The sequence below is a fragment of the Prionailurus viverrinus genome, chromosome C1 (genome assembly GCF_022837055.1).
Source record: "Prionailurus viverrinus isolate Anna chromosome C1, UM_Priviv_1.0, whole genome shotgun sequence".
Classification (NCBI taxonomy): domain Eukaryota; kingdom Metazoa; phylum Chordata; class Mammalia; order Carnivora; family Felidae; genus Prionailurus; species Prionailurus viverrinus.
The window spans coordinates 74,157,583-74,184,229 of NC_062568.1; the positions used below are offsets into that span (position 1 = coordinate 74,157,583).

At 40.8% G+C, this 26,647-nt stretch overlaps 1 protein-coding gene across 6 annotated transcripts in view; it reads right to left on the minus strand.

Annotated features, from left to right (window-relative positions):
- The window catches only part of FMNL2 (formin like 2), a 311,789-nt gene that overhangs the window by 203,158 nt on the left and 81,984 nt on the right, over positions 1–26,647 (minus strand). The window contains exon 1 of one of the 6 annotated variants that reach the window (XM_047870894.1): positions 22,159–22,176. The exons of the other annotated variants lie outside the window; for them this stretch is intronic. Within the exon in view, the coding sequence (XP_047726850.1) occupies positions 22,159–22,161 (3 nt within the window). The 5' untranslated portion in view covers positions 22,162–22,176. Of the gene's footprint in view, positions 1–22,158; positions 22,177–26,647 lie in introns of those variants that run through there. 6 annotated transcript variants of the gene reach the window in all.

The following is a 26,647-nucleotide window of genomic DNA, read 5'->3' on the forward strand; positions in this document are numbered from 1 at the left end:
AACGACCTTGTTACAAGCAATCACCCACAAGATAATGCTTTATTATTCAAGAAACTTTTTATTAGATAGCTTGGGTATTAAAAACTGACTATCCTTTGCTTAAAATAAAAAGCTCCTGGTTAAAAACAGGATCCTAGGCACAGTCCATCTGAGCCCTGTCCAGAGAACCAGTCAGAATGGATGCAGAGATCATTCAACATAATGCCAAGTATGAACTTGGCAAAGATAAAATTATTCAGACTCTACATACAACACACACATGGTCTTATTTCTTGTAAGGTTAGAGAACAAATTAATAAAGCTGGAATGAAAACCAAAGTCTTTTGGAGGCTGGAATTTCCCCAGAAGGCCACTGTTTCAGCTACTGTAGCTGCTCAGAAAATATCATGAGTCAGCTTGAAAGATCAGCTGTGATGACTTGGAAAAAGGATCTAGTGTGGATTTTGGGGGAGGGGAGGGGTACTAGGCTACTTGGCAACTAGCCAACCAGGGCCCTCAAGATGGGCTGATGGTATGTCTATCAATGTTAATCAGCATGAAAATTAGATCCTAGAAACAGGCCTACAGTGCAGTTCTCAAAGCGTGTCTTCTGCAGACCAGCAGCATCACCTGGGAACCTGTCAGAAACTGCAGACTCTCAAGTCCTAACCCTGACCTCCTGAATCATCAACTGTGGGAACAGGGCCCAGCAATCTACGCTTCAACAAGCCCTCCAGAAGATTCTGCTGTACACCAAAATTTCAGAACCGCCTGTTTAGCACGGTAGCCACGAACCCCATGTGGCTACTTAAAGTAATTGAAATTAAATAGAATTAACAATTCAGTTCATTGCTGGTAGCGAGTAGTTACCCTATGGGTCAGTGCAGACTACAGACCGAATCTCCACCATCACAGAAGGTTCCCCTGGGCAGCAGTGGTCTAGAGCATTTAAACTGAGCTTTAATTTACAATCCATGGACTCTAAGGCTCCTCTAGTACTGAGGGGCCTAAAAGTGGGATTCTGACTCTGGCCTCCGGGTGTGTGGTACGTGATTTGGTTCCATAGTGGGAAATCAGAGAATTGGAGAAAAGGGTAAAGGGTATGGTGACTGCTGTCCCGTGTGGCCACACAGGCCAGGTCCAGGTCCATGGAAAACAGATGGGGCTACAGGCAGCTGCTAAAGCTACTGTCCTCACCAGGGACTTTGTGCAACACAGACTGTAGGAAGTAAAACTGGTTTCTCTAAATAGGTAAGACTCTGAGGCAGTAGGAACAAAAGTATCAGTATAAACCAGTTCTTCAATAGTTGGGTAGATGGGGATTCCATGAGACTCCGGAGCGGCTTCTCCATCCTCCCAGAAGCAGAGGGCAGATACCTGCCTCCGGTGGCTTTGGCCAAGGAGGAGAACAGGACAGGACTGTTTGTGAACCATCACAGTGCCAGCAGGGACAAACGAGAGACGTCAAGAGGACGGAGATCCTGCCTACTGGCTAGGCAGGCACAAGGAGTTGGCCAACAGTTGACTAGTAACACTAATATGACCTCACGTGTGGGACACCTGGGTAGCTCTGTTGGTTAAGTGTCCAACCCTTGATTATGGCTCAGGTCGTGATCTCACAATTTGTGGGACAGAGTGCTGTCAGTGTGGAGTCTGCTTGAGATTCTCTCCCTCTCTGCCTGCCCCTCCCCCACTTGTGCTCCCCCCCCAAAATAATTACACATTAAAAAAAAAAAAATATATATATATATATATATGACCTCATGTGTATCCTCCGTGTGCCCTCCCACAGGGCAGTGGAGTAGAGGACACCAGCTTACCCATATGCTTGCTGCACATTCAACGGACTCTATCATATTTTAATACCATCTCTGTACTGACCTCAAGGAGATGGCTGTAAACACTGTGTAATATTGCACATAGCTGCACTGAACCCGAAGTTCAACTAGGCAGGCTAGGAAAGGATCTTAAGATTCCTTTCTCTCTTCTCTCCTTCAGTGCTCGAAGCTCACCACCTCCCATCAGGATGAATGGGGAGCTGAGAATTCACTTGCTCAAGAGTCTTTTCTGTAACAGGTTATCCCTCCGAGGAATATTTTTGATGGTTCTTAAGCAGAGCAGTCCAAAGATATAAATCTTTAGTGCTGTGTGGCACTTAAGTGAGGAAAACCTAGATGAGGGCACCCCCAAATCACAGCATCACTTGGTCTAAAGTTGGCCTCCATGGTATATGTGGGACAGACAGGCAAACCACCCACGTGGGGCTGGAGGGGCGGGGGTGTGTGCTGTGGTCTTCTTCCCATCCCATATTCTCACAGACATTCCTCTCTCAAAATTTTCCCACCCTTCTAAACCTTCGACTTTTCCTTCAAATCTATTAAACATGCTCAAGTCTCTTCCATCACAACAAAACAAACCTTCTCCCAAACTTCATGCCACCGGCCTCCCTCTGCTCCACCAACTGTGCCCTCTTCTTCGGTCACCACCCAATTTTCTAGAATGTAGATTTAAACAGTCTGTCCTGCTCCTCCTAAATCTACTGCTGTCTGGCTTCAAGCTCTTCCGAGTCACTGAAAATTCGACATCATGATTGAAGTGTCAGTGTACAGAGCCCGGTCCCTAACAGGCTTAGTCACCACTGAATACATGCATGGTGGACTTCATGTAGTTAAATGAAATGGAACCAGCTCAGTGCTTAGTTTCCTTGCCGAATCAGCAGCCTTTGGCACTGTCTCTTCTCCTCTCCTTCCTCCTAAAGTACACACTTCTCCTGACCTCCAGGCCAGAAAGAGTGCACACCCCTGGCACTTTATCACCTGCCACCATTCCTCCTCTACTTTTGTTAATTACTTGCAACCCTTAGGGCTCTGCCCCAGGCTCTCCTTACTCCCCTCCCTAGCTAATCTCACCTATTATCAGGGGTCAACTTGTTGATTCCCAAAGTAGTATCAGCAGCTTCACTCACCTCTGAGCTTAATGCCGGTGTCCCAACAACTGAATTCCACTCATCACAAGCACACCAATCTCATCATCATTAAAGATGTGTTAACATGACTTAAAAAGCTACCAGGCAATGTAAAAGATACAGCTGAAAACAAATCTCAGAAAGCAGTACCCAGGTTGCCTGGGTGGCTCAATCGGTTAAGTGTCTGACTTTGGCTCAGGTCATGATCTCATGGTTCATAAGTTCAGGCCCTGCATCAGGCTCTGTGCTGACAGCTCGGAGCCTGGAGCCTGCTTCAGATTCTGTGTCTCCTTCTCTCTGCCCCTCCCCTGCTTGCTCTCTCTCTCAGAAAAATAAACGTTAAAAAAAATTTTTTTTTTTTTTTTAAAGAAGAAATGCCAATTCTCAGGCTCCACCCAGACCTACTTAATGTGAAATGGTGGGGGTGGATCCCAGCAATCTCGGTTTTAAGAAGCCCTCCAAGTAATTGTTACACACAAAAAAGTTTGAGAGCCAAGGCTTTAAAATATAACCTGTAGTGGGGCGCCTGGGTGGTTCAGTCTGTTAAGCGTCCGACTTCAGCTCAGATCATGATCTCACGGTCTGTGAGTTCAAGCCCCACATTCAGCTCTAGCTCTGTACTGGCAGTGTGGAGCCTGCTTTGCATTCTGTATCTCGCTCTCTCTCTGCCCCTCCCTTGCTTGCACTCTGTCTCTCACACAACAAACATTTAAAAAAACATAATAAAATGTAATTCTGCAGAGGTTTGTCATTGTTCCTACAATAAAGGCCGAATTCTTCCATATAACTTACTGTAGAAACAGTGACCCCAAAATGAGAGTTAGAGTGAGTAGGATGAAACAGACATATGACCAGATAATGAGTCAGCCTTTTGGTGGGGGGATGGGAAATGTATTATTGGCAAATGGAACAGCATGTGAGAAGGACTAAAAAGAGAAATACAGCACACTGAGATATATTCTCAATATTATAATATTCAGAATGTTCAAGAGGTGGAGCTGAAAAGGTAAGGTGTCCAAGAACATGATGGCAAATGATACTTTTTTCCCCTTCCTTTCTCATGTGTCACAAGTAGATCTGTTCTTCATCCTGTCCCACTTTCACCAACCAAAAAATCTTCCACAACACAGATTTCACATACAGAACTTCCTGGCCACCATTTTGTTTTTATTTTTTAAAAAAGATTTTAAAAAAAGCTGAATGGATAAAGAAGATGTGGTGTATATAGAGAGAGAATGGGGTATTACTCAGCGATCAAAAAGAATGAAATCTTGCCAGTGGCAACAACATGGAGGGAACTAGACCATATTATGCTAAGCAAAATTAGATAAAGACAAATATCATATGACTTCATATGTGGAATTTAAGATACACAAGGAAAGGGACGCAAAAATAATATAAAAACAGGGAGGGGGACAAAACAAACAGATTCTTAAATACAGAGAACAAACAGGGTTGTTGGAGGGGTTGTGGGTGGGGGGATGGGTTAAATGGGCAAGGGGTATTAAAGAAGACACTTGCTGGGATGAACACTGGGTATTGTATGTAGGGGATGAATCACCAGATTCTACTCTTGAAATCATTATTGCACTATATGCTAACTAACTTGGATGTAAATTTAAAAATATATAGATATACACACATATATATGGATATATACACATATATATATACACACATATATACATATACACACACGTATGTGTATATTAGAGTATACATAGAATAAACACACACACATATATATGTATATATAGTGTCCATTAAAAAAAAAGTTTAATAGTAAGAACTTACACTATCAATGTCTGCTTCTACAAATTACACACACACTTCAAATTGGCCTTTAAGGTCCTTGCCAATTACTCATTTCCTATCACGGTTCTGCATCTACTTTAACCCTACTGCCCAAAGTCCCTCACCTTTTACTAAAATTGGTGTAAGTATATCACTTGTCAGGCACATTTATCCTTCTATAGATCCTCAGTACATAAATGCATTACAGTTACTTATTTGTGTAAGTATCAATCAGCTGCTACATTATACAACTCAAGAATACTTAAAAAGACATATGCATCCGTTCAATAGAACTACCTCAAGGACAAAACTGTTTCTCTTCTCAATTCCTCGTTTTCAATATAAGTAGTGTAACAGGAGATTTCTAAATGGAGCAAGCAAGCCTGTCTAGGAGAGTCTCTTTCTAAATTAGGGTCGGAGGCCATAAGGGAGAAAGAATTTAGTATGTGCTCATTGGAGAAATCATGAACTTTTTTTTTTTTTTTTTTGGCAAAGTAGGCTTCATGCCCAGCTCAGACCCCAACATGATGAGGCTTAAACTCATGACCCTGAGGATCAAGAGTCAGATGCCTAACCGCCTGAGCCACCCAGCCACCCTAAAACCATAAACTTTAATTAAAAAAAAAAAAACAAAAACAAACAAAAAAAAAAAACAACTCTCAGCCAAGTGAAAGTCCAAGCCTTCAGCCTAAACTTAACTTCCTCCTCACAGTAACCCCAAATCATCTGCATTCTTCACTTGGAAAGGAGCCTGTGTGATTTAACAAGTTTCAACCCTCATTTGCATAGTAACTCAACCAAGTTAGTTAATCTAGTTTCAATCCCTGTTACACACAAAAGACCTAAATGAGAACTGCCCCCTAGTCTTTTGCCTACATAACTCTGCCCTCCAATTTGTCTTCCTCAGTGCACAGTGTAGGTTTCTTCCTGAATCTGTGTCTTCTGGACTGCAATTCTAATTGCCCAAGTAAATGTCTTTGAGCTGTCATTTTTGGTAAATTCTTCCTTGGTCAAGAGTAGGTTCAATAAAATGACAACTAAGGTCAATTCCAACTTAAAAGATTTATTACCTATAGTCACATTTAGTGCTATGCATATATTACACAGTCCATAAATGCTGTTGACTAAGACCCCAATAATCACACTTCCAAAAAGTTTTCAAGAGGAAGAATCTTGCCTTCCCTGTATCTCTCTCTTTAAAAAAGGCAAGGTATGTCCGTTTTTCTTTGATTCCCACCATTCTGTGGAGGTTTACATTTCAACCACATCTTACAGTAAGATTTAGCCATATTTCAGATTTAAGTAAACAAAAATTTAATAACCCTTCCATGATAGCATCCTTATCATTCCCATACAAGTAGTCTCCCATTTTGGGTGGGAGAAGTCTATAGAAAACACTTCAAAGGCAAAGAAGGAAAACTTGTCTCTGTCTTCTACAAGCACAATCACCCATGAAGACTTAAAGCTTGAACAAGCATTCTCCACTTGGCTCTAACGGTAACAACTTATTCTTTTTTGTTTGTTTTTAACCACAAAGTTAATCACTGTTGTGAACCACGGATACATATCAAGGAGGGTTTCTGAAACCAACTAATGTCACAGGATTGAACTGTGTGAAGGCAGTTTCAAAGGTCATGTTCCAAGAAAACACTGTTTTTTGGGTTTTTTTTCTAAAGAAAGAGGAAGAATTCCTGACCCCAAACACAGTCAAAGTCATGTTGTTTCCCTTGTCCTTATCAGTACTGTTTGTCAAGAAGCAGGACATGTTAGTATTTACAACCATAATAACAATTGTTAAGATTTTGGTTTTTTGCAAGCATAAAGTAACAGCACACCCATTTCTCAAACATTTCTCTTTTCCAGGTCTTCCCACAAGCAAGCAACCTCACAGTAGAGTTAGGTGCTTAAATGACAAATTAATATGCAATAAATCCCCAACTCTTCCATCTGGGAAGGCAGACTGATGGAAGGGTGTTTCAAGCCCACTTCTCAGTTTGTGGTTCTTTCTTAATGTTCTCAGTAGAGAGGGCCACTTGGTAGTATTTCAAGTTTATTATCTGCTTTCTGCTGATGGTTAAGATGATTTTTCTGTCCAATTCTACAAAGGGTGTGATTTTAACAAGTTATTTATGGAAAATCCACTCTAAACACCTGCTGTATCATATGCCTGTAACTTCCGGGGAGTTTAGGAAAAGGGGTCAATGCTGCATAAGAATTATAATCAGAGCACACCAAGGAAAACTAAGTCAAACATGACCCAAAAGAAAAAAGGTCTAAACTATATTCTTTCCCTGGCTAGGGTCAGTTATGGTAACCTCCTTAGGAGTCAGAGTACCCTGATATCTTTAACCCCAAAGACACTGAAGAAAGGAATGAGTCCTTATTATGTATTGCAACAGGCACATTATGTAAATACTTAATATTCAGGGGCGGGGCACCTGGGTGGCTCAGTCGGTTGAGCGGCCAATTTCAGCTCAGGTCACGATCTCACAATTCACAAGTTCAAGCCCTGCATAGGGCTTTGTGCTGACAGCCTCCAGCCTGCTTCAGATTCTGTCTCCCTCTCTCTCTGCCCCTCCCCCACTCACACTCTGTCCTCTCAAAAAGAATAAACGTTAAAAAAAATTACAAAAAAAATACTCAGGAGCAATCGGCAAAATAGGGAAAACTATTCCCAATTTACAAACGAAGGTTCAGAGAGACCCAATAACTTACAGAGTCACTTTCATGCATTATATTTTTTAATGTTTATTCATTTTTGAGACAGAGCCTGAGTGGAGGAGGGGCAGAGGGGGGATTAAGGATTCAAATTGGAAGCTCAATTGACTGAGCCACCCAGGTGCCCAGCTCTTTCATGCCTTATTCAACCAAACACCCTTTAAAAAAAGGGGGGGGGGGTGGTTAAAAGCTGTTTTCTTCTTTACTACACACAATATGTAAAGTAAAATGAAACTTGGCTCGACAAAAAAAAAAAAAAAAAAAGCAGACCACACATATACCCAATAAGACTTGTCTTCTCTGAAAAGCAAATAAATAAATCTTAAACCTGGGCCATGTGGGTGGTTCAGTCATTAAGCATCTGACTCTTGATCTCTGCTCATGATCTCACAGTGAGTGAGTGAGATCCAGCCCCTTGTCCAGCTCTGAGCTGACAGCACTGGAGTGCCTGCTTGGGATTCTCTCTCTCTCTCTCTCTCTCTCAAAATAAACAAACATTTAAAAAAGAAAATTTTAAACGTAACACAACATTCAACCCTTGGTTTGAGTTACTGTCAATGTTTACTTTCTAAGGAGTAGCTGGTTTAATTTTCAATCATCAAACCAGCAGTTTTTAAACAGGCACATAGCACCCCTAGCAGAGTTTCTCTCTGGTTACATTTCATCTTTGTCAATATCCATTTGTTACATGATTATTTCTTTTTTTCTGCACCAAGAATATGTTTTCCCTAAAAGCCAAACCTCCTAAGGAGATAAAACAATAAACCTAGCACACTGGAATTAGCTATGGCAACTCACACACACACACACACACACACACACACACACACAATTTATTAAACTGAATTCCATCCACTTTATGGACCAGCCAAGAACTTGAATGCTTGTATTCTACTTTCCTTCTGTACTGAGGAGATTATAAACTGATAATGCTTTCAATCCGGAATGAAACCATCATTGCCGATTTCCTAAACCGAAATACTAAAAACAGAAGTGTGGGCAACTGACGATTATGGCATTTCTATAAAGGATATAAAATTTCTGCTTATGAAAAAGTATCAAGTAACAGCAGGTTCCCCATATAGCCACTACAACTTTGTAGATTCCAAACAGCATTAGCCCCCAGAGGCTAGGACTGCAAAAACTGAGCCTGATTGTTTACCCAAAGAATGTGTTGCTAAACCAGAGAGCCCTGTCTATCCCATGCCCACAGCAATTATGCCTTCCCCTATCACTAAAATAGGAGCCACAGACAAGTGGCTCTCAGGACAACTGAGACAAGCTGACAATTTTTCACTAACCTACACAGTGTATGTCTCCAAAACAAAACAAAACAAAACCATCCCACACACACATTTCTAGCTTCTCCAAAAATCTGAAGACCTGACAAGACTGGTCCTGCGCTTCTGTGAAGCTTCAATATCTACTTTCTCCCGCTCCGTCCAGGAACTTGATCTCCCCATTTGCCACTCATAATTCAAAAGTGCATCATGCACTCAAGTGATCTGCATGGCCCCGGGCGCATATCTGGGTTGGTGACCCTTTTATACTTCTAGATAACAAGGGGAAGCTAGTCAATTGCTTTTGGTTTCTGAATGCCTGTTCCCAGAAGGATGAGTCAACAATGCATGACACCATTTCCTACTTACTCTGTTTAAACCCAGGGTTGAAGAGGCCTTCTTATTTTCCCCAATGTCTGTGTTGTTCTCATTTGAACACATTTCCCACTTTCTATGCAAATTTTCCCTTTTCTAATGGATCAAACGCTAGCATTTGAGTACCCTGCCTTCTCATTTGGGCATTAAGAGACGACAGGCTTTAAGTGCAAAATTCACTACAAATAGCTTCCAAAATGTTCATCTAAGTCTCCTTTGTGCATCACAGCCAAATTTAAGGCAAGCATCTCTCTGGTTTCAAGTATACATTTTATAAAGGGCTGTTTTTTTTTTCTTCCTCCACACATTCTAATGTCTTTCACAACAGGCATGAGTGATAAAACACTGAGTAAATGGACCCAAATTGGCCTCTTTTAGTAGATAAATCCAAGAAACAGTCAAAGGGCAATGATATTCAAAGATCAAACCATATAATTCGTGTAGGTGTGACAAGGAATAGCCAAGAAGGGACTGCTGTGTCACTTTGCTTTCTGTTGTTTGAATCTGAGATTTTTACTAAGGGATTATGGTATCCCAACTGTTCTCACTGTCACTTTGGTTACAAACACAGTCAGCTTCAGACAAACGGATACCCGGTAAAAAGGCATAATCAAGGTTTTCAAAAAAAACAAAAACAAAAAACACAGCATTAAATCAATCCAGCAATCTGCTGCAAGTTGGGAATGGTTTCATGAAGCATCACTTTTGCTGGGCTATAGCATCTTTTCCATTGCAAAGTGTGCTGTCATTATTCCATTGCTTTGCAGCCACAGTATTTCCTCTCAGTATGCTCTCATTCTCTCTCTCAAATCATCTGTACAATATGCCTATGCTAACAGGCATGGCAGGTGGTAAAATATATCCCAAGAAGTTTACAACGTGACTTCATGCTGGATGCATGTTGACAAACCTAATGCCTAGCCCCGAGATATCCAAACAGTATCCAATCTAGATTCTCGAATATATAAATGTTGTGGGCAAAGGGGACTAACTGTCCACCAAGATTCCTCCTTCCCCTGCATATTGTCAACCTGTCACTTACCACGTGGTTTTGCACCCAAGGGCCTTTGCATCTACGTGGAATACTGGGACTGTTTCTTACCAACGGAAGTGATGCACATCACTTCTGGGTAAAGATGGCAAGGAAGTAGAGTATCTCCACCCTCTTTTCCCCATCTGCTACATTCAGAGGATTCCTAAGCCACAGGAATAGTAAGACACAGAAGGAAATTTAGCAACCCTCCCACCTACCAAGAACATTGTGTGAAGCCGTTAGATAAGTAAGGCCAATGAGGGGCACCTGGGTGGCTCACTGGGTTAAGTGTCTCACTTCAGCTCAGTTCATGATCTCATGTCCTGGAGTTCAAGCCCCGCATCAGGCTCTGTGCTGACAGCACACAGCCTGCTTTGGATCCTGTCTCCCTCTCTCTCTACTCCTCCCCACACTCAAAAACAAAAAAACAAAAACAAAAACAAAAAAAAACAAAAAAAACTAGGCCAGTGAAATTCTGAGGTTTGGTATAGCAGATAAGCATTTAGTTCTTAACTTTTACACTAGATTTATACTAGAGCAAGGAAATCCAATGGGGCAAGTTCATCAAGCCTGGGATTGCAGTACTGCATGACATTGAGAGAAATAAACAAGACTTCTGGTGGTAAGGAGAACTTTTTCTTTTTTTAATGTTTGTTTATTTTTGAGAGAGAGAGAGAGAAAGTAAGAAAATGGGGGAGGGTCAGAGAGAGAGAGAGAGAGAGAGAGAGAGAGACAGACAGACAGACAGACAGACACAGAATGCAAAGCAGGCTCCAGGCTCTGTGCTGTCAGCGCAGAGCCTGATGCAGACCTTGAACCCAAACCATGAGATCATGACCTGAGCTGAAATCAGATGCGTAGCCAACTGAGCCATCCAGGTGCCCCAGGACAACGGTTTTATGAACATATCCTGTAGAGCTTAACACTCTGTGTTAAGACTGAAGAAGGAAAAAAAAAAAGGTGGAGGGAACAATCTTGGGGCTCTGAACAACATGCACACAGGCTGGTCAAGGAGGCACATGATGATGTACCCTCCAGAGACGGAATAACCAGGGTCCTTCTAAGTCCAATAAGGTACCAAATAACAACCTGCTAGGATATCACAACCACTTGCAGAGGACACAATTACCAATTTAGTTTGTTAAATTACTTTTCATTTCTTCCCCTCCCTGATGATTCCATTAGCTGCATCTCTCACTCCCTACATGAATGAAACAAAAATACTGGGAAAAAATACCGGAACAAATACTGAAATCCCTTCGCCTCATTTGCCATTTTTGTGGATACATAATGTACCATCCCTTGTTAAGGTTTGTTTTTTTTTTTTAGCCATTTCTATTCAGTCTCCTTGAGGTTCTATCCAATAGCAGCTTACCTTCCACTAACTGGTATAGGACACTATCCTTTCAAAAGGATACTGTTCAAAAACAGTACTCAGGTATTACTACGTATGACAAATCCTAAGCCCAAAGGATGGAACAGAAAAAGATGCCCAAGTGTAACCAATATGGGATATCTAAATATAATCAATGACCTTGGCTGGATGCAGAATTTCAACCAAATTCCAACAGACTTTTATAGAACTCATCCCATTGATCCTTAAATGGTATGTGAGGAGAGTGCAATGAATGGTGTGTGTATACAGGTACCTGAGAAATCTAGGCCACAGGATTCCGGTGCTCCACAGAGACATTAAATATAAGAACACCTTCTAGACTTTGTCTCTAATCTTCTCTCTATACTCGTGACTCTCACAAACGCTCCAAACCTCTTTAGCCATAAACCATGTAATCTAGATACTGCATGGTAGAGCCCATTCAGCTTTACTGAGAGTGTGTTTGTGGACTCTGGACGTGAAAAACAAACATGTGGGGGCACTGTGCTGAGGCACCGTCCCAGGGATTAGTATCACATTAATGCTAATCCTGCAGCTGGTCTAGCCAAAGACTTCCCGCCCTCTTCCAGGCCCTGGAACTCTGAATAGGCAGCTTATGTTTTCTCAAAGTGGCATGAATACTTAAAAGAGCAAAGCCTACCTACCTAATTATGGCCAAAACCACACCAATCAGCTACCTAAAGCCAACTTCCAGGCCAGTGGGGCAAGCAAGAGGTAGGCAGGTTAATAAACCCACTTTTACGTCCTGCAGGGGCTCTTTGGTTTTGTGGGACAATCTCGCCTTCACCAAGGTGCCACCTAATCACTGCACACAAATTAAAATCAAAGGCCAGCTGGGATCCAGATTATGTTGAAGTTTAGGAAGCACTAGAGTTCCTGTGTACTGGGGAAGATGCAGGAGATCAAATGTCTAATTCTTATAATATACCCAGTTCGATTCAAGGGGATTAAAATCTCAAATTCAGATTTAGCTCCGACTAGAAACACAAACCCCACACATGCAGTTTTCAAAGAGCCACCAGATCACATATAATCCTAATGCCTTCATCCACCCACAGCCCCTGGCATTTGTAAATTTTAAACGAGGCTGATCTAATGTGGAAATTCACTGTGCATGCTTTCCTGCTATACAACATAGTCTGCACACAATTTACATATCTGACCCTTTCCCTTCCCTGCTGCTCTAGGTCACAGTGTCCTGGTGTTAATGGCTACTATGCTAATCACTAGCCAACCTCCAACAGTTCGAAGAGCACATCTAAAAAATTCAATGGAATAATTATAGTTAAATTTCCTACGACTCAGTTTTGCCATAGCCAGCCAACTTTTCCCTCATAAATGTCCTTCTGTTTCTACTCAAAATGGGCTTTCTCCTTACATGACATTAATAGTACCAGTTTCCTCTATCATGTTAGTAATAATTCATTGTCTAGCCTTACATTTGAGATTTTTCAAAACTAGAAGAAAGTAGGGCGGGACACAAATTTTCTCCAGACTACATCAGACTAATTTTCCCCCATTACTGGCCACACAGATTTTTCTTTAGAAGGGCAGGGCCAATTTGGATGTAAATTAAAAAAATAAAATTAGAAAGAAAGAAAGAAAGAAAGAAAGAAAGAAAAGAAAGAAAAGAAAGAAAGAAAAGAAAGAAAAGAAAGAAAGAAAAAAAAGAAAGAAGAAAAGGAAAGAGAAAAGGAAAGAAAGAGAAAAGGAAAGAAAGAGAAAAGGAAAGAAAGAGAAAAGGAAAGAAAGAGAAAAGGAAAGAAAGAGAAAAGGAAAGAAAGAGAAAAGGAAAGAAAGAAAGAAAGAAAGAAAGAAAGAAAGAAAGAAAGAAAGAAAGAAAGAAAGAAAGAAAAGGGCAGGGCCAATAATGGAGAGAACTAGAAGAATACAGAAAGGAGGGAAGCAAAATGCTGACCCTGCTCTACCATTCTCTGATGTAAACAGTCATAGCCGACCTAATGTGGTGACATTTTACCCAAGGTCCCTTAGACCATTATGCTCAACAACCCCACGTACCTTTTTTCCAACTTCTTCAACTTGCAAGCGAACAGCATGCCCAGAAACATTCAACTTCACTGTCAAACCAACCTTGATATCCTTATTACAGGACAGTAAGAGTCAACTCACTACCCAAGATTTCCCATTCTCAAGCTAACCCTGCAGCCTGGCAGTGGGAAGGCAAGGGAGGTGGGGTTTATTTTCTCTCCTCCATAATGACCGACCAACGTTAGGTCTTTTGGCCTATGGACATATGTTAACCCTGTATGAGTTCGCCCATAAAATGAGTCGTCACAAACAAGGGCATGCCACTTCAAGACAACTTGCGTTCTCTGCTTATGATACTAACAGCTGAAAACCTCCTAAGGCAATGAATTATACAATAGATAAAAAGCTAATAAAATTATTCACATGATCCTCTTTCTGATTCTCCGCTTGGCAACACACTACTTCCCTTTCCTTCATTAGTTCCAGAGCCTTCTGCCCTTGAATACAGAGATTTAAGAATAACTTCTTATGACAGGAAATTAAGTGACTTACCATTTATCAAGCACCTGTTAGGTCCACGATCAGTGATGGGCTGTGTATGTACAGGACCTCATCAAATACTAACAGTTCAAGGAGGTACAATCTGATAGCATACAGCCAGAGTAGAACTCAAACCCAGGACTGCCGGATTCCAAAGATAACACCTCCTGACAACACGATTCAAAGGCTAAAAAATTCCTTCAAAGCCAACCTTCAGTGCAAGTATAGCACAGGATTCAAACTATCATGGAACATTCTCCAGGTCTGTCTCAATCACCTTTCAATGTGTTATAGTCCCAAGAAAGGCTACTCTATTTAAACCTCAAAAGGAACATCCAAAAACAAATTTACTTAAGACGACTAACAAGAGAGCTTTGTGGAATGGCCTGGAAGTGCACCCTCAGAAGAGATTTGCCTTTCTCCAGGCTAAAGGTCACACAAGGTACAAATTTAGAGCTTTGAACAGCCATCTGCTGATGCATCTGGAAAACAAAGGGAGGAGACAGGAAAAGGACAGGAGGTAGCCAAGTCCCTTCAGATGTCTCACTGGGCTATGTGTGTATTTCCTGGTGCATCCTTAGAACAAGACTGTAAATTAAGATGGGTGTGTCAGACCTTAAGAAAACTGGCATGATTTTCTCATGATGCTTCCGCTCCACTTTGAATTATTGCAAAATCAGAAAATGACTGAATCATGATGTCAAGCTTTAACAAGCTCAATCAACACAAGCCATAACAGAATGCAAGTAAAGTGGAGGTGAAGACTCAAATCATCTGAGACTCTTTAAAAAATGCAACCACCGGTCCCGATTCAGGAGTCCACACACACACACACACACACACACACACACACACACACACACACACACTCAGCATACAAGGACACCATTTTCCTTTTACACAGATAGTAGCCAAACACTGATAACAATAGCATAAACCATATTTCATAAAGTTTCATGCAAAGAGAGAATCTTTTCTCAAAAACAGAATACTTTTCAGACTAAAAATGTTCAGATTTAATCTTAAAACAGGCACATGGCACATTAATTCCTACACTTTAGCCAAGGTGCTATAAGTTTTACATAATGCTAACACAAATTATGGTACCTGAAGCTAAATACGGTGTCACTTGGTGTTTAAGTGACTAAGTCAAAATTGCATTGGTTTCAAAAAAAACAAAAAAACAAAACATGTTTCCTGTGGCAGCTAGAATGTTTCATCCCATACTATGATCCCTAAAGAAATGACTCCTTCTCCATTTGCTGAAAAACAGAGCCTCTTGGATTAACTGCACACATGGAGTAAGCTGGTAGACAAAACACATTTTAAACTTTCAGTTACTGAGACATTGATAAGTAATCCTAGATTAACTCAATTCCTCTTAGGTCTGGGTTTCAATGTTTTCACATCATTATCTCAATTGAATCTTACAATGAGCCTATAAGGGGAGGTTATTTCCTCCATTTGGGGAGGAAGTAACAGAGAACTAATATTCAAGGAAGATCATTTAAAGCAGTGCTTCCTAAAGGTCTTATTTTTTTCCTCATATGATAAAGAAAATAACGATTGACCTTAAAAGAACCATTATTTTCAAGATCTCTGCAGAAGCAACAAAACACCAGCTGAGCATTTAGCCCAAAAGTCACTCTGCCCTTTTTGCAAAGCAAAACACAAGCATTCAAAACAGAGGAAAAGCAGTCTAAGAAATGCACTTTTTAGGTCCACTTTTAACCATGAATAAGGCGGGGAAAAAATTAGGGTCTTGTAATCTCAGGATCTGCTGGAATATATCCTGAATAAATTCTGAAACAAAACTTTAAAGAAAGATAAGGGATTAACAGATACAAAAGTAAGTGAATTAACTTTAACTTTCCATGCAGTGTTCCTGTCTTCAACCAGCTCCATAGACCTAGTGGCTCTAAGTCATCTAAAAGGCCATTAGAAAATGATATTTCACTTTCATCCCAACTAAATGACTTTAGTAAAACACATTCAGTACAGTGTTCATTTAGACCTACCAGAACATTAACAGAGATGTAAAAGGCCCAGCACACACCGAGTCCGTTTGCCAAGACACAAAGAAGCGCCTGGCCCCAAGTTCTAAAGCAGACTAACAGGAAAACACATTTCCTAAACTCAGATTATAATCTCTCAACTTCCACATGGAAAATGAATACCGTTTCACTCTGTAAGTGAGGGGATAATTGTTTGATAAAATAAACATCCCGAAGTGACTGCTCACAGTCTACACCTGCTCGAACACTTTTTTTTTTTTTTTAATTCATGACCAACAGGTAGATGCAGTATATGCAAGGAATTATTGACCTGAATGAAAAAGATGGAGGGCCACCCAGCTGGTTCAGTTAGTAGAGCTTGAGACTCTTGATCTTGGGATCGTGTGTTCAAGCACCAAGTTGGGTGAAGAGATTACTTTAAAAAAAAAAAAAAAAAAAAAAAAAGATGGTGACTCTTTAGTCTTCTTTTACAGAGAAGAAAACTACAGCATAGAAATTTTAACCTGTTTAATGTAACACTCATGGCTCTCGGGAGCAAGATCAGGTCTTGGATTCCTAACGTTTTGTATCAATTTAGACACAAATTTGAGAAGATCAAGTTCTTAAAAAACTTAGAAGTTAAAAGTGAAAGAATTCCACCAAAATGGAATGCAACTTGAAGATGGGAACTACAAAGAGCATTCGACGGGAAGGAAGTGAGAGAAGTGGGTCATTTAAGGGATGTGTTCACAAACACTAACCACACTAATTTGACAGCAGTGCTTTATTACGAGTCAGCAATAGCTGGCAAATTGAAATGTTAGGCTTTTAGTCTTTTCTCCCTTCAAATTTCAAGAAAATTTCTATCTCTGAAACGGTGTAGAAAGAAAAATAAATCGCTACAGGCAGGACATTTATTGCCAATTCATGCTCCAGTTCTGAGAGGAGGCCCTGAACCAGACTCTAGCAATAAGGAAGCAGAGGTTTACACACAATTTAAGGCAAGGGCATCAGCCCAAGAGGGAACAGCCCTACATGGGCACATCTGGATGGATACTGCACAAAGCCTCAGGCTTTAAGCATTTTCATGCAACAATGTTAGGCAAAGCTCTAGACAGACCAGAAAAAGGACATCAGACATTGCACTAAGGTGTATATGACACACAGTAAAAACTAGGAACTCTTGCTATCCCACAACCTAAGCTATTTCTATCCAAAGTCACCGATTATTTGAGGCCAATAAGCACATTACAGAGTTATAAAACACAATTTATTTGAAACACAAGGTTTTCTATCAACTCTTACTTCAAATTACTAGAACTTTCTCATCTTCACAATGCACTGTACAGTAGGCCCCTAAAAAAGAAAAATGGTATCATTTCAGAAATGTTCTGAAAGGAGAGTCTGAAGAGTTGGCATCCACTGTATATTTAATGCATCTGGAGTGAAAGGAAAGGGCTCTTGAATTCTAGACAAAGATTACTTAGAAGATACAACAAGAAATCAAACAGAAGATGTATTACAAAGGAGAAGAAAAACACTGCAGCAACAAGGCCTATTTCTGTGGCATTTTAAGCTTTAAATTAAACCATAACAGATTATTACAGCTGCCCCTTTATTTCCATGATAAATTTATACACAAAGTAATTGTAAATTGTAATTTGCTTACTTTTTGTCCCTCACTTATATAAACCCTGAACTTCTATAACATCAGGAACCAGGCCTGCAATTTACTATGGTCTTCGAGCACCAAACACAAAACCTAGCACATAGGAGTCACTTAAAAACATTTTTGGAATAAACATTTTACCAAACAACAGGCAAACATTTTTCAAATTTGGTAAAATGCAAAGTTGGTGAGAATGGGGGAAACAAGTAAACACGTACTTGCACACACTGATAGGAATGTAAATCAGTACCTCTTAAAGAATAATTTGGCAACATGACAATACAGTAATACTCTTACTAGATGGCTGAGTCCATTAAGTGTCCAACTTCGGCTCAGGTCATGATCTCATGGTTCGTGAGTTTGAGCCCCGCATCGGGCTCTGTGCTGACAGCTCAGAGCCTGGAGCTTGCTTCAGATTCTGTCTCCCTCTCTCTCTGCCCCTTCCCTGCTCATGCCCTGTCTCAAAAATAAACATCTTTTAAAAATTTTTAAATTTTTTTTTTTCAACGTTTATTTATTTTTGGGACAGAGAGAGAGAGACAGAGCATGAACGGGGGAGGGGCAGAGAGAGAGGGAGACACAGAATCGGAAACAGGCTCCAGGCTCTGAGCCATCAGCCCAGAGCCCGACACGGGGCTCGAACTCACGGACCGCGAGATCGTGACCTGGCTGAAGTCGGACGCTTAACCGACTGCGCCACCCAGGCGCCCCAAAAATTTTTAAATGAATAAAAACAAAGGCAAAGTTTCCATTATACACTATTAAGTGAAAAAGACAAGAGACAGGACAGTACATTAAGGACGATTCTACTTCATTTTGCTTTGAAGGCAATGTATGTATACTCTATAAAGAGCAAGCATATCATATGGCCGGGGGGGTATACACCACCCAACACCACAGGGAGTTATCCATAGTGTAACCTATATACAATCCACATATTTGGTCCCAGGGGCCCTGCTCTAAAATCTAAAACTCTGATTTATAAAAAAAAACTTCAGAAATTACCTGGTTATACTGGGGAATGGAATTTGCATTTCAAAAACACATCAAGAGGGTAAAAGTCTTATTTTTCATCTTCTACCTTTTGACACGTTTTCACTGCACACATTACTTTGAAAGTTTTAATCTCCTTTTAAGAGAGATATGTTGCTAGAAGGAAGAAAAGTAAAGAAAAGATATAGAAGGTGAAACAACAAATGTTTTTAAACTAACTTTTCTCTGCTTGTCTTTATTCTTCTGCATAATTTATTTTAGAAGTTCGTGGTTAGAGCACTGGTTTTCATTTTATGCTTGTTTGGGGCCTAATCAGAATCATTTCCTGTTCCCAATCATTCCAACATCAGACTAGGAGAAACAAACCAGATTGGCATGATCCTCTCCTATGGGGTAGGAAAAGGTCCACTGAAGGTTTGGGAATACAAAACACCAGGTCTGCTATTACATGAGCCACCTGCCTGGAGGGGTGTGTGGGGGGGGGGGGGCCAGTGAAGAGCTGGGGACCAGCACACAGAGAGCAGACCCTGTATGCTGTAAGCACTTGACTATTTGTTTCCTCAGATGGTTCAGTTGTGCTTAAAAATTTACTGTTCATACAAATACCTTCTAGGTTTCTTGGAGTTATCTAAATGTGAACAGGTGATAAACTCAACCTTTAAGTTTATTTCCTTATGGTAATTCAAATTAACAATAGCAATAGGCTATACACAGCCTTTCTGAAACTGTCAAGCAGCGAGCATAGGTAAAATATATCATTGCTCTGTAAGCCTCTTCGTGTCTTCTAAGAAAGACACATCTCAACCTCAGCTGCCTATCAAAGTCATCTGGGGAGCTTTAAAAAAAAAAAAAAAATCCAGTCTCTTCGTCCCACACCTCAGACCAATGAAATCAGAACTAGAGTGTCTTCACTGATGATCAAAGAACACATTTCACATCAAGGCTGAGTATGTGTTCATCCTGTTATTTGATGAAATGAGGGTTGAATTTCCAAGGATTACACAAACAATTCTTGAGCACTCAGAGGGTACAGTAACACTGCCTTTGGAGCTAAAGGTGAACAAAGTAAGTGATACAAGATACTGAAGGGGCTGCTGTCTGTGTGTCTTTCCACTGGCTGCTTGCCTGTGCCACTAGCAGCACTAATAAAGGTCTTCTCAATACACAAATACCCTGCTAGACTGTTATTCCTAACACCTAACACAGAATAGCTGGTGGGGTTTCAGCCACAGACAGCTATGAAAATAAGTACCCCATGACTCACACAGCTCAAGGTCCACTGTGGCCTAAAACACCCTGAACTTCTTTTCCTTATTCCCTTCCTCTCTATCTCCCATCTCCGTTTACTCAGATGCCGTAACTCTTTAATAATTTTCCATGGTGGCAATGAGGGATTAAAAAAAAACAAAAAACAAACAAACAAACAAAAAAAACCCACCTTCATCATCCCAGACATGACAGGCCCCTATCATACATCTTCCATAATGTATAACCAAACGTTAATTGAGGGTATGTCCAACCAATCAACTCAGAATCCTCCAAAAAACATCGCTAAAATGTCTTGCAAACCGCTCTGCATATTCTGTCAAAGATCACACAATTTGTTCCTTGGAATGTTCAGCCTAAGGGGGGATTCCTATCTCTTCCCAACATTACAGACATCACCTAACTAGAACTCCATTCAGGTGTAACTAGGGGACATGTTTCACAATAAAATACTTGGTATAAATGGGACTTAAACTCTAACTGGTTCTGGCATATTAAGATAAAGCACTTTTGTTATTTTACTTCAGTTATTAAAAAGGAATAGAAGTCGTACAAATGTAAGAAGCATTCCTGATCATTTTTTAGTTCTGGTTTTTGTCTGGCAATTAAGTCAAGGAATTTAAGAGCTGTAAGAAAAATATGTAATAAGTAAGAATTCTACCTGTCATTTATAGAGATTTCACCAACACTTTCAACACATGCAGCGGGAATCCTTAAGTCCCATTTAGCATTAATCAACAGCACAGAACAGTGGGAAACCGTGCAGTTACTTAATCCCAAGTAGTTCTGTCTCCGATCCACTGTTGAAGTAGCATATGGCATCATCATCTAGGAAGTAAGAGCTCACGGGCGGTGTCCTTGACTTTATTATAAAACTCCATATTGGATTTTGAAGAAGTGGCAGAAAATTAAGTAGGACAATGGACTGCTCACTTCATCTAACTCCTTACTGAATGTTATAAAACCGACTAAACTATTCTAGGCTTCCATGCATACATATGTAAAATGAGCACATTGCACTTGATTTGCTTAAAGTTCCTTACAGCTTGAAAACCTCTTCTAATTTACAAGCGGGGGGTGGGGGTGGGGTGGGGAGACACACCTGAAAGGTTAAAAGTGAATAAACATTAGAGACTCAGCACCAATCTCACCAACATGTCTTTGATCAACGTTCCTTGTAGGTGTCTGGCCGATGCCTGTTGTACCAGACCCTGCAGGAGGCAGAAAGGAATGACCAGATTCCTGAACTCTACAAATTTAGAAAGATATTTTACAAATGTAAATATTTACACACACATATGTGAAGCAGTTAGGTTATTGAGCAAGGCAGTGTGAGACCATGTGACAGAATGAGCTGGGTACACAGAAAGGTAGGTCCACGAAAATCAAGAGGTAGAAAATGCAGTGAATAGTCTTTTGTAGGAATGTGGCAGGAGGAAATAATTATGGGACTACCAAATAACAAAAACTATCATCAGTGCTTTAGTTTCATCTAATTTAAACCACATGTCAATCCATGAGGTACCTAATACCACTGCACAAGTCAGAACGTTAGGGGTCTTTACACTAATTGGCATGACCATGTGTCACACAAAGCTAAGGAAACATCCAAAGAAAGCAGGAGTTGAATTTAAGCTTATATTGGCCTTTTGCACTACTGGAAACTGCACCTATGTAGGGGCAAATGCCAAGAAAGTCTCTTAACCTGGACATCTGATCCATTCTATTTGCCAAAGAATGTCCCTTAAAAAATGAAGGACAAAAACAAATATTTCACTCGTGGGCAATGGCTAAAGGTCAAAGCCTGGAGTCTCAGTCCTGAGTCCCCAAAAGAGCTACCCATCACCTAATCCACATCATCTGGTGAAAAGAGGTCTTTCAAACTCCTGAATCCTCCCTTTTCTGGCTCCCAAAGTTCAGCTCTGCTGTTTCACAGGTCAAGCCAAGACTTAACATCTAGCACTTGAAGATTATAGCAAACATTGGATCAAATGTGGTTCTAATAGAAACCCACTGAGAGCCACAAGGCATGCAGCGGGCCAGTCATCCCCATCTCCTTCCCACCCCAACCCCTCACCCCGTCCACACAGAGAAGACTAAGAAAGGTTAACAATCCAGACTCCAAAACTACACTGACCCTGAGCTAATACCATGGATGGCATCCTACCATTCTCCGAGCAGAGGCTGCAAAATCCAGACGAAAGGGCTGTTTACCAGGTCAGGTCATCATCAGTTACTTAATCTCTACAAGTAGAGACTAAGCTTGACACCTCATCCAGGACTCCAACAGAAAGAAGCTGATTAATGCAAGACAGAGAAGCTACATTATACTCATTAGATCAGGAGAAACGGTTTTGTTACATTTCATATATTCTTAGCATCTCCCACTCAAAAGAGGTACCCAAATACTGTTGCTGTTGTTCTACTTATAAAACTCATCAATATATGGGCACCCAGGTGGCTCAGTCGGTTAAGCATCCAGCTTCGGCTCAGGTCATGATATCATGGTTCAAGGGTTCGAGCCCCCTGTCGAGCTCTGTGCTGACAGCTCAGAGTCGGGAGCCTGCTGCGGATTCTGTGTCTCCCTCTCTCCTCTCTCTGTCCCTTCCCCTCTGTACTCTCTCTCTCTCAAAAATAAATAAATAAACGTTAAAAATTTTTTTGAACACTGATCAAAATAAATTATTAAAGGCATAAGTTCTCACTGGGCCTCAGTCAGTATAGATCCTATGTCTGAGTTTTGCTTTTAACGTCTGTAGTCCAAAACAAATCCACACAAGTTCATGCAAGAAAGAAAAAAGCAGTGACGTTTCAAAGCCAGCAATTTTCTAATTTTTAATACATCCAAATAGTTCTGACAGATTGCCCTGCATTCCACAGACTGTCGGATTCCCTCTTGGGCACCCTCCTGTGATCTTCAGTAAGTTCGGATAACTTCAACTGGATGATAATTTGCCAGAAGCAAGATATGGGCCATAACCTGGCAGATTAAAAGGATGGTAGGTCTGAAAAAAACCATGAAGCCAGTATATTTGAAATGAGCCAATACATCAATTACTGAATCCCATGTATATTACAGATTAATCATCAATAGATTTTCCTCCCACAAAATCCACTAATCAATATTTACTAAATATAAATGTGAACACATATCTAGTATGGGAGGGGCATGCTCATTCATACTACTTCAATATTTCTACCACCTTCCTGTGCACTAAGGACAGAAAGAAATGCTAAGCAAAAACTAGAGTGACAGCTTTCCCCTTCAAAGCTAGGATGGAATTACTACCATGGTTTGCATTTTCCAGATTCCCCATTTCCCAAGAAAGTTTTGGTGGGCAGCTGAACTCAAGCACTGTACCATCCTTATGGGTTTGCCTCTCCAGAATTCTAGTGCCCTGAAAGAACAAGAGACCATCTCTCTAAACAAAGACAAGGTCCCAGGCTTCAAAGCAAACAAGTTTAATGAGAAGACCCCCAAAGCCATCATACAACCAGGTACACGATAAGAATGGGGCCAGTCTAAGGACAGGACACAGGGCAATGGACTGTGCCCAGTTCCTGTCACAGATCATTCCAGGTCAGGCTTCTCAGATCCTTGCCAAGGACCTTTTGACCAGAACACAGCCCCATCCTTCCCACCAAAACACATACCCCTCACAGGTAAGGGACCTCTAGCCCGACAGTCTACCTCTTTGGTGCCCAATATATAAACCAAAATAAGTCCACGAAAGCATGTTTCTCTTCCTAGAACACCAAGGCAAAAGGCAGAGTGAACATAGCAATGAATCCTGGATGACAAGAAGTGCCGTGCAGACTACCAGGATGGACTTGTCAGAACTTATTTTACACGTAACTAAGGCATCCAAGAGCAGGGCTTCACTCAAGACCCGGAATCTTTCCTGCACACTACTAGCTTACTCCTTCTGACTCACTTCACACATCTGGCTAACTACTGCTTCCCCCACTGTTTCCCATTTCATGGGTGCTTTAGAACACTGAGAGTGACGTGTTCTGATTCCTGAGTCTACCATGACTGGCACTGCACCACTAGTCAGGATATATCACTTCTCTATATATCTCTTCATATAATAAGAGTACCTACCTCAAAGGCTGTTATGAGGAATCAATGAATTAAGTGAGTTAATCTTCACAAAGCACTCAGAACAGTGCCTGGCATGAATACTGTATTAAATGTTTGATAAAATTCAAACAAAATGTTTTCTTCCTCTTCACCATCAGCTAAAAAGCCTGTTATCAAATCAGAGGATAATGCCATAAAGAAGAACTTAAAAGACTGGTTAACTAGAGCAAAATTTCTCTTGGGGGCAACAGGAATGTTCTAAAATTAGACTGTGGTGATGCTGGCACAACTCTGTAAATCTACCACAGAAGCATTAGCACACATCAAAATGAGGGAGTTGTGGCAAAAGTAATACCTCAGTAAAGCATTAAAAAAAAATTGAGACAACCACCGATCAACCTAACTCAATCAACTATTTAGTCAAAATAATGAAAATCAAAATTCTAAGCTAGGTTGGGATGAGAATCCAAGATGCAAACCCCTCTTCCTGGCGGCTCTTTGCAAGGCATCGTAAACACATGTGATTTCCTCACACCCGGTATCCATGACTTAAACAACTGGTAAAACATGGGAACAAGAGAATCCCTAGGAAGATTTCAGCTTCCGGGAACAATGTTTCATACACGCACAAAACAATTTAAGCACTTGTGACTAAGAAAACATGCCTCAACAAGAAAGTACTTTTCCTGAATTTCTTAAGCCTATTCCGCTAAATATGGGAGGCAGCACAGGACTTAACCAACTCAGGAATTGTGAGGTTTCCAAAGCAAATTTCACTTCAAACCCAACCAGTGGCCCAGAACAGTTTCATAGGACTTGTCCAAGCCAGTTACTTCATCAGGAAAACCACCTACCTTGTAGGTGTTACTCAGGAATGGAAACAGGAAGTGTCAAGCACCTAGTACTTTGACGCGTGATAGATGCTCAAACATAGTAGCGCTGTATTTAGCAATTACGTTGCAATTATATTTAAACAGAACACATATAAATGAAGATATCACAGTGCAAAATAACAAGGCAACTGAGCAATTTTATTTATCTACAGTGACATTATTCCTACAACATCAAACCCTGGTACTCTCTCTGCACTGCACTTTACTCAGTACAAAAGGAAATGAGCTCCACAGAAGCTGAGATTCACAACAGGAAAGCATGCTTGAGAATTGAGTCCTCTTACATTTCTATAAGTTGCTAGCTGAATTCAGGGTCCCTTGATAAGCACTTGGAGGAAACCCTATGTGGAAGAGTTGAGGGAGTCTGAACATATCAACTATTTACTCTTGGCCACGTTTGTAGATTTTACAAACTAAGTGGCCACTCCAACACGCCTCCTCTTTGCAGGGCTAGTGCGCGGACACCTACATTTCAGAATTGTTCCCAAGCTTCCCAGACACATTAGTATTGACCTGCAACCTTAACATTGTCACAGAAAAAGAAAGAACTAATTTTTCCTCTAGTTGAAGTACCTCACATTACTGGCTTTGGGATTAGGCAAACCGCCAGAAGGTCCACATTAGGCCAATCATTTATTTTTCCAACTCTGAAGTCATTAATTCAATGCTGAGGTCTTCAGAGCCAAAGACTTTAAATGGGGGCTTTACATCCACTGATTAGAGAACCCTAAGTAATACCAAAGGAGGAAACGAGTTAAGGACACAGCAGGACAGAGGAGTTACTCTTCCCTATCAGTTTTACTATTTGACCTACTAGTAACAATGCTTACAGTATTCTACCATTCCAGAATGTTCCCACACGTGTGATGCATCTAACAGTTGCCTACAAACCTTCCAGAATGACTAATCATCCAACAGTAGACATCTCAGGCAAACAACAGGCAAACCCACATCCGGAACCCAGGTCTGCTATCACTAATCTTGTGTTCATCGTTCCTCTACAACTGAGATGCAGAGTGGAACCTGGTCAAATTCCTTTCACCACGGTGTTTCTAAGTATCTTTACAGAGGGATTGTCTTCAAGGAAGCCACCCCTGTAACCCCTCCATGAAGCTGGATTCCACAGATGTGGATAAAGTCCCTCGGGTCCATTCAATTCACTCCTCTCGTTGCTCTCATCTGCAAATCTCTACCCAGTCAGCTGGAATGACCATGCAGCTCAGAGTAGACTGTGTCTGGCTAGCAATTTTTGGACTCAGAGATGGTTAATCAGCTCCTTCCTGAAGCATGGATGAGCTCACCATTGATGCCTAATGACCCAGGTTTATGTGTGGTCCTGGTCACTTTTGCCTCATAGGACACATCTCCATTCTCTGGGAGGGACCTGATTAATGGTTGGTTTTTTTTGTTTTTTTGGTGTTCCCTCCCCTACCCCAGACAATACTCACAAATAGATGCTTCTTTCCAAAACTACAAGTTAAAAAGTAGTCCCTAGGAAAGAGGTATGGGTGTTTTCCCACTACCATTTTAAAGTAATATTCAGCTTTAGTCTTAACAATCATGTTTACAAATGAAGCTCCACAGTAAGCATGTTTCAACTCCGTTCTACCAAGTTCTATTTTGCTTACAAGCATTCTCAGTATCTTCTGAAAGTTTCTATAATTTTTGGTGACCAAATT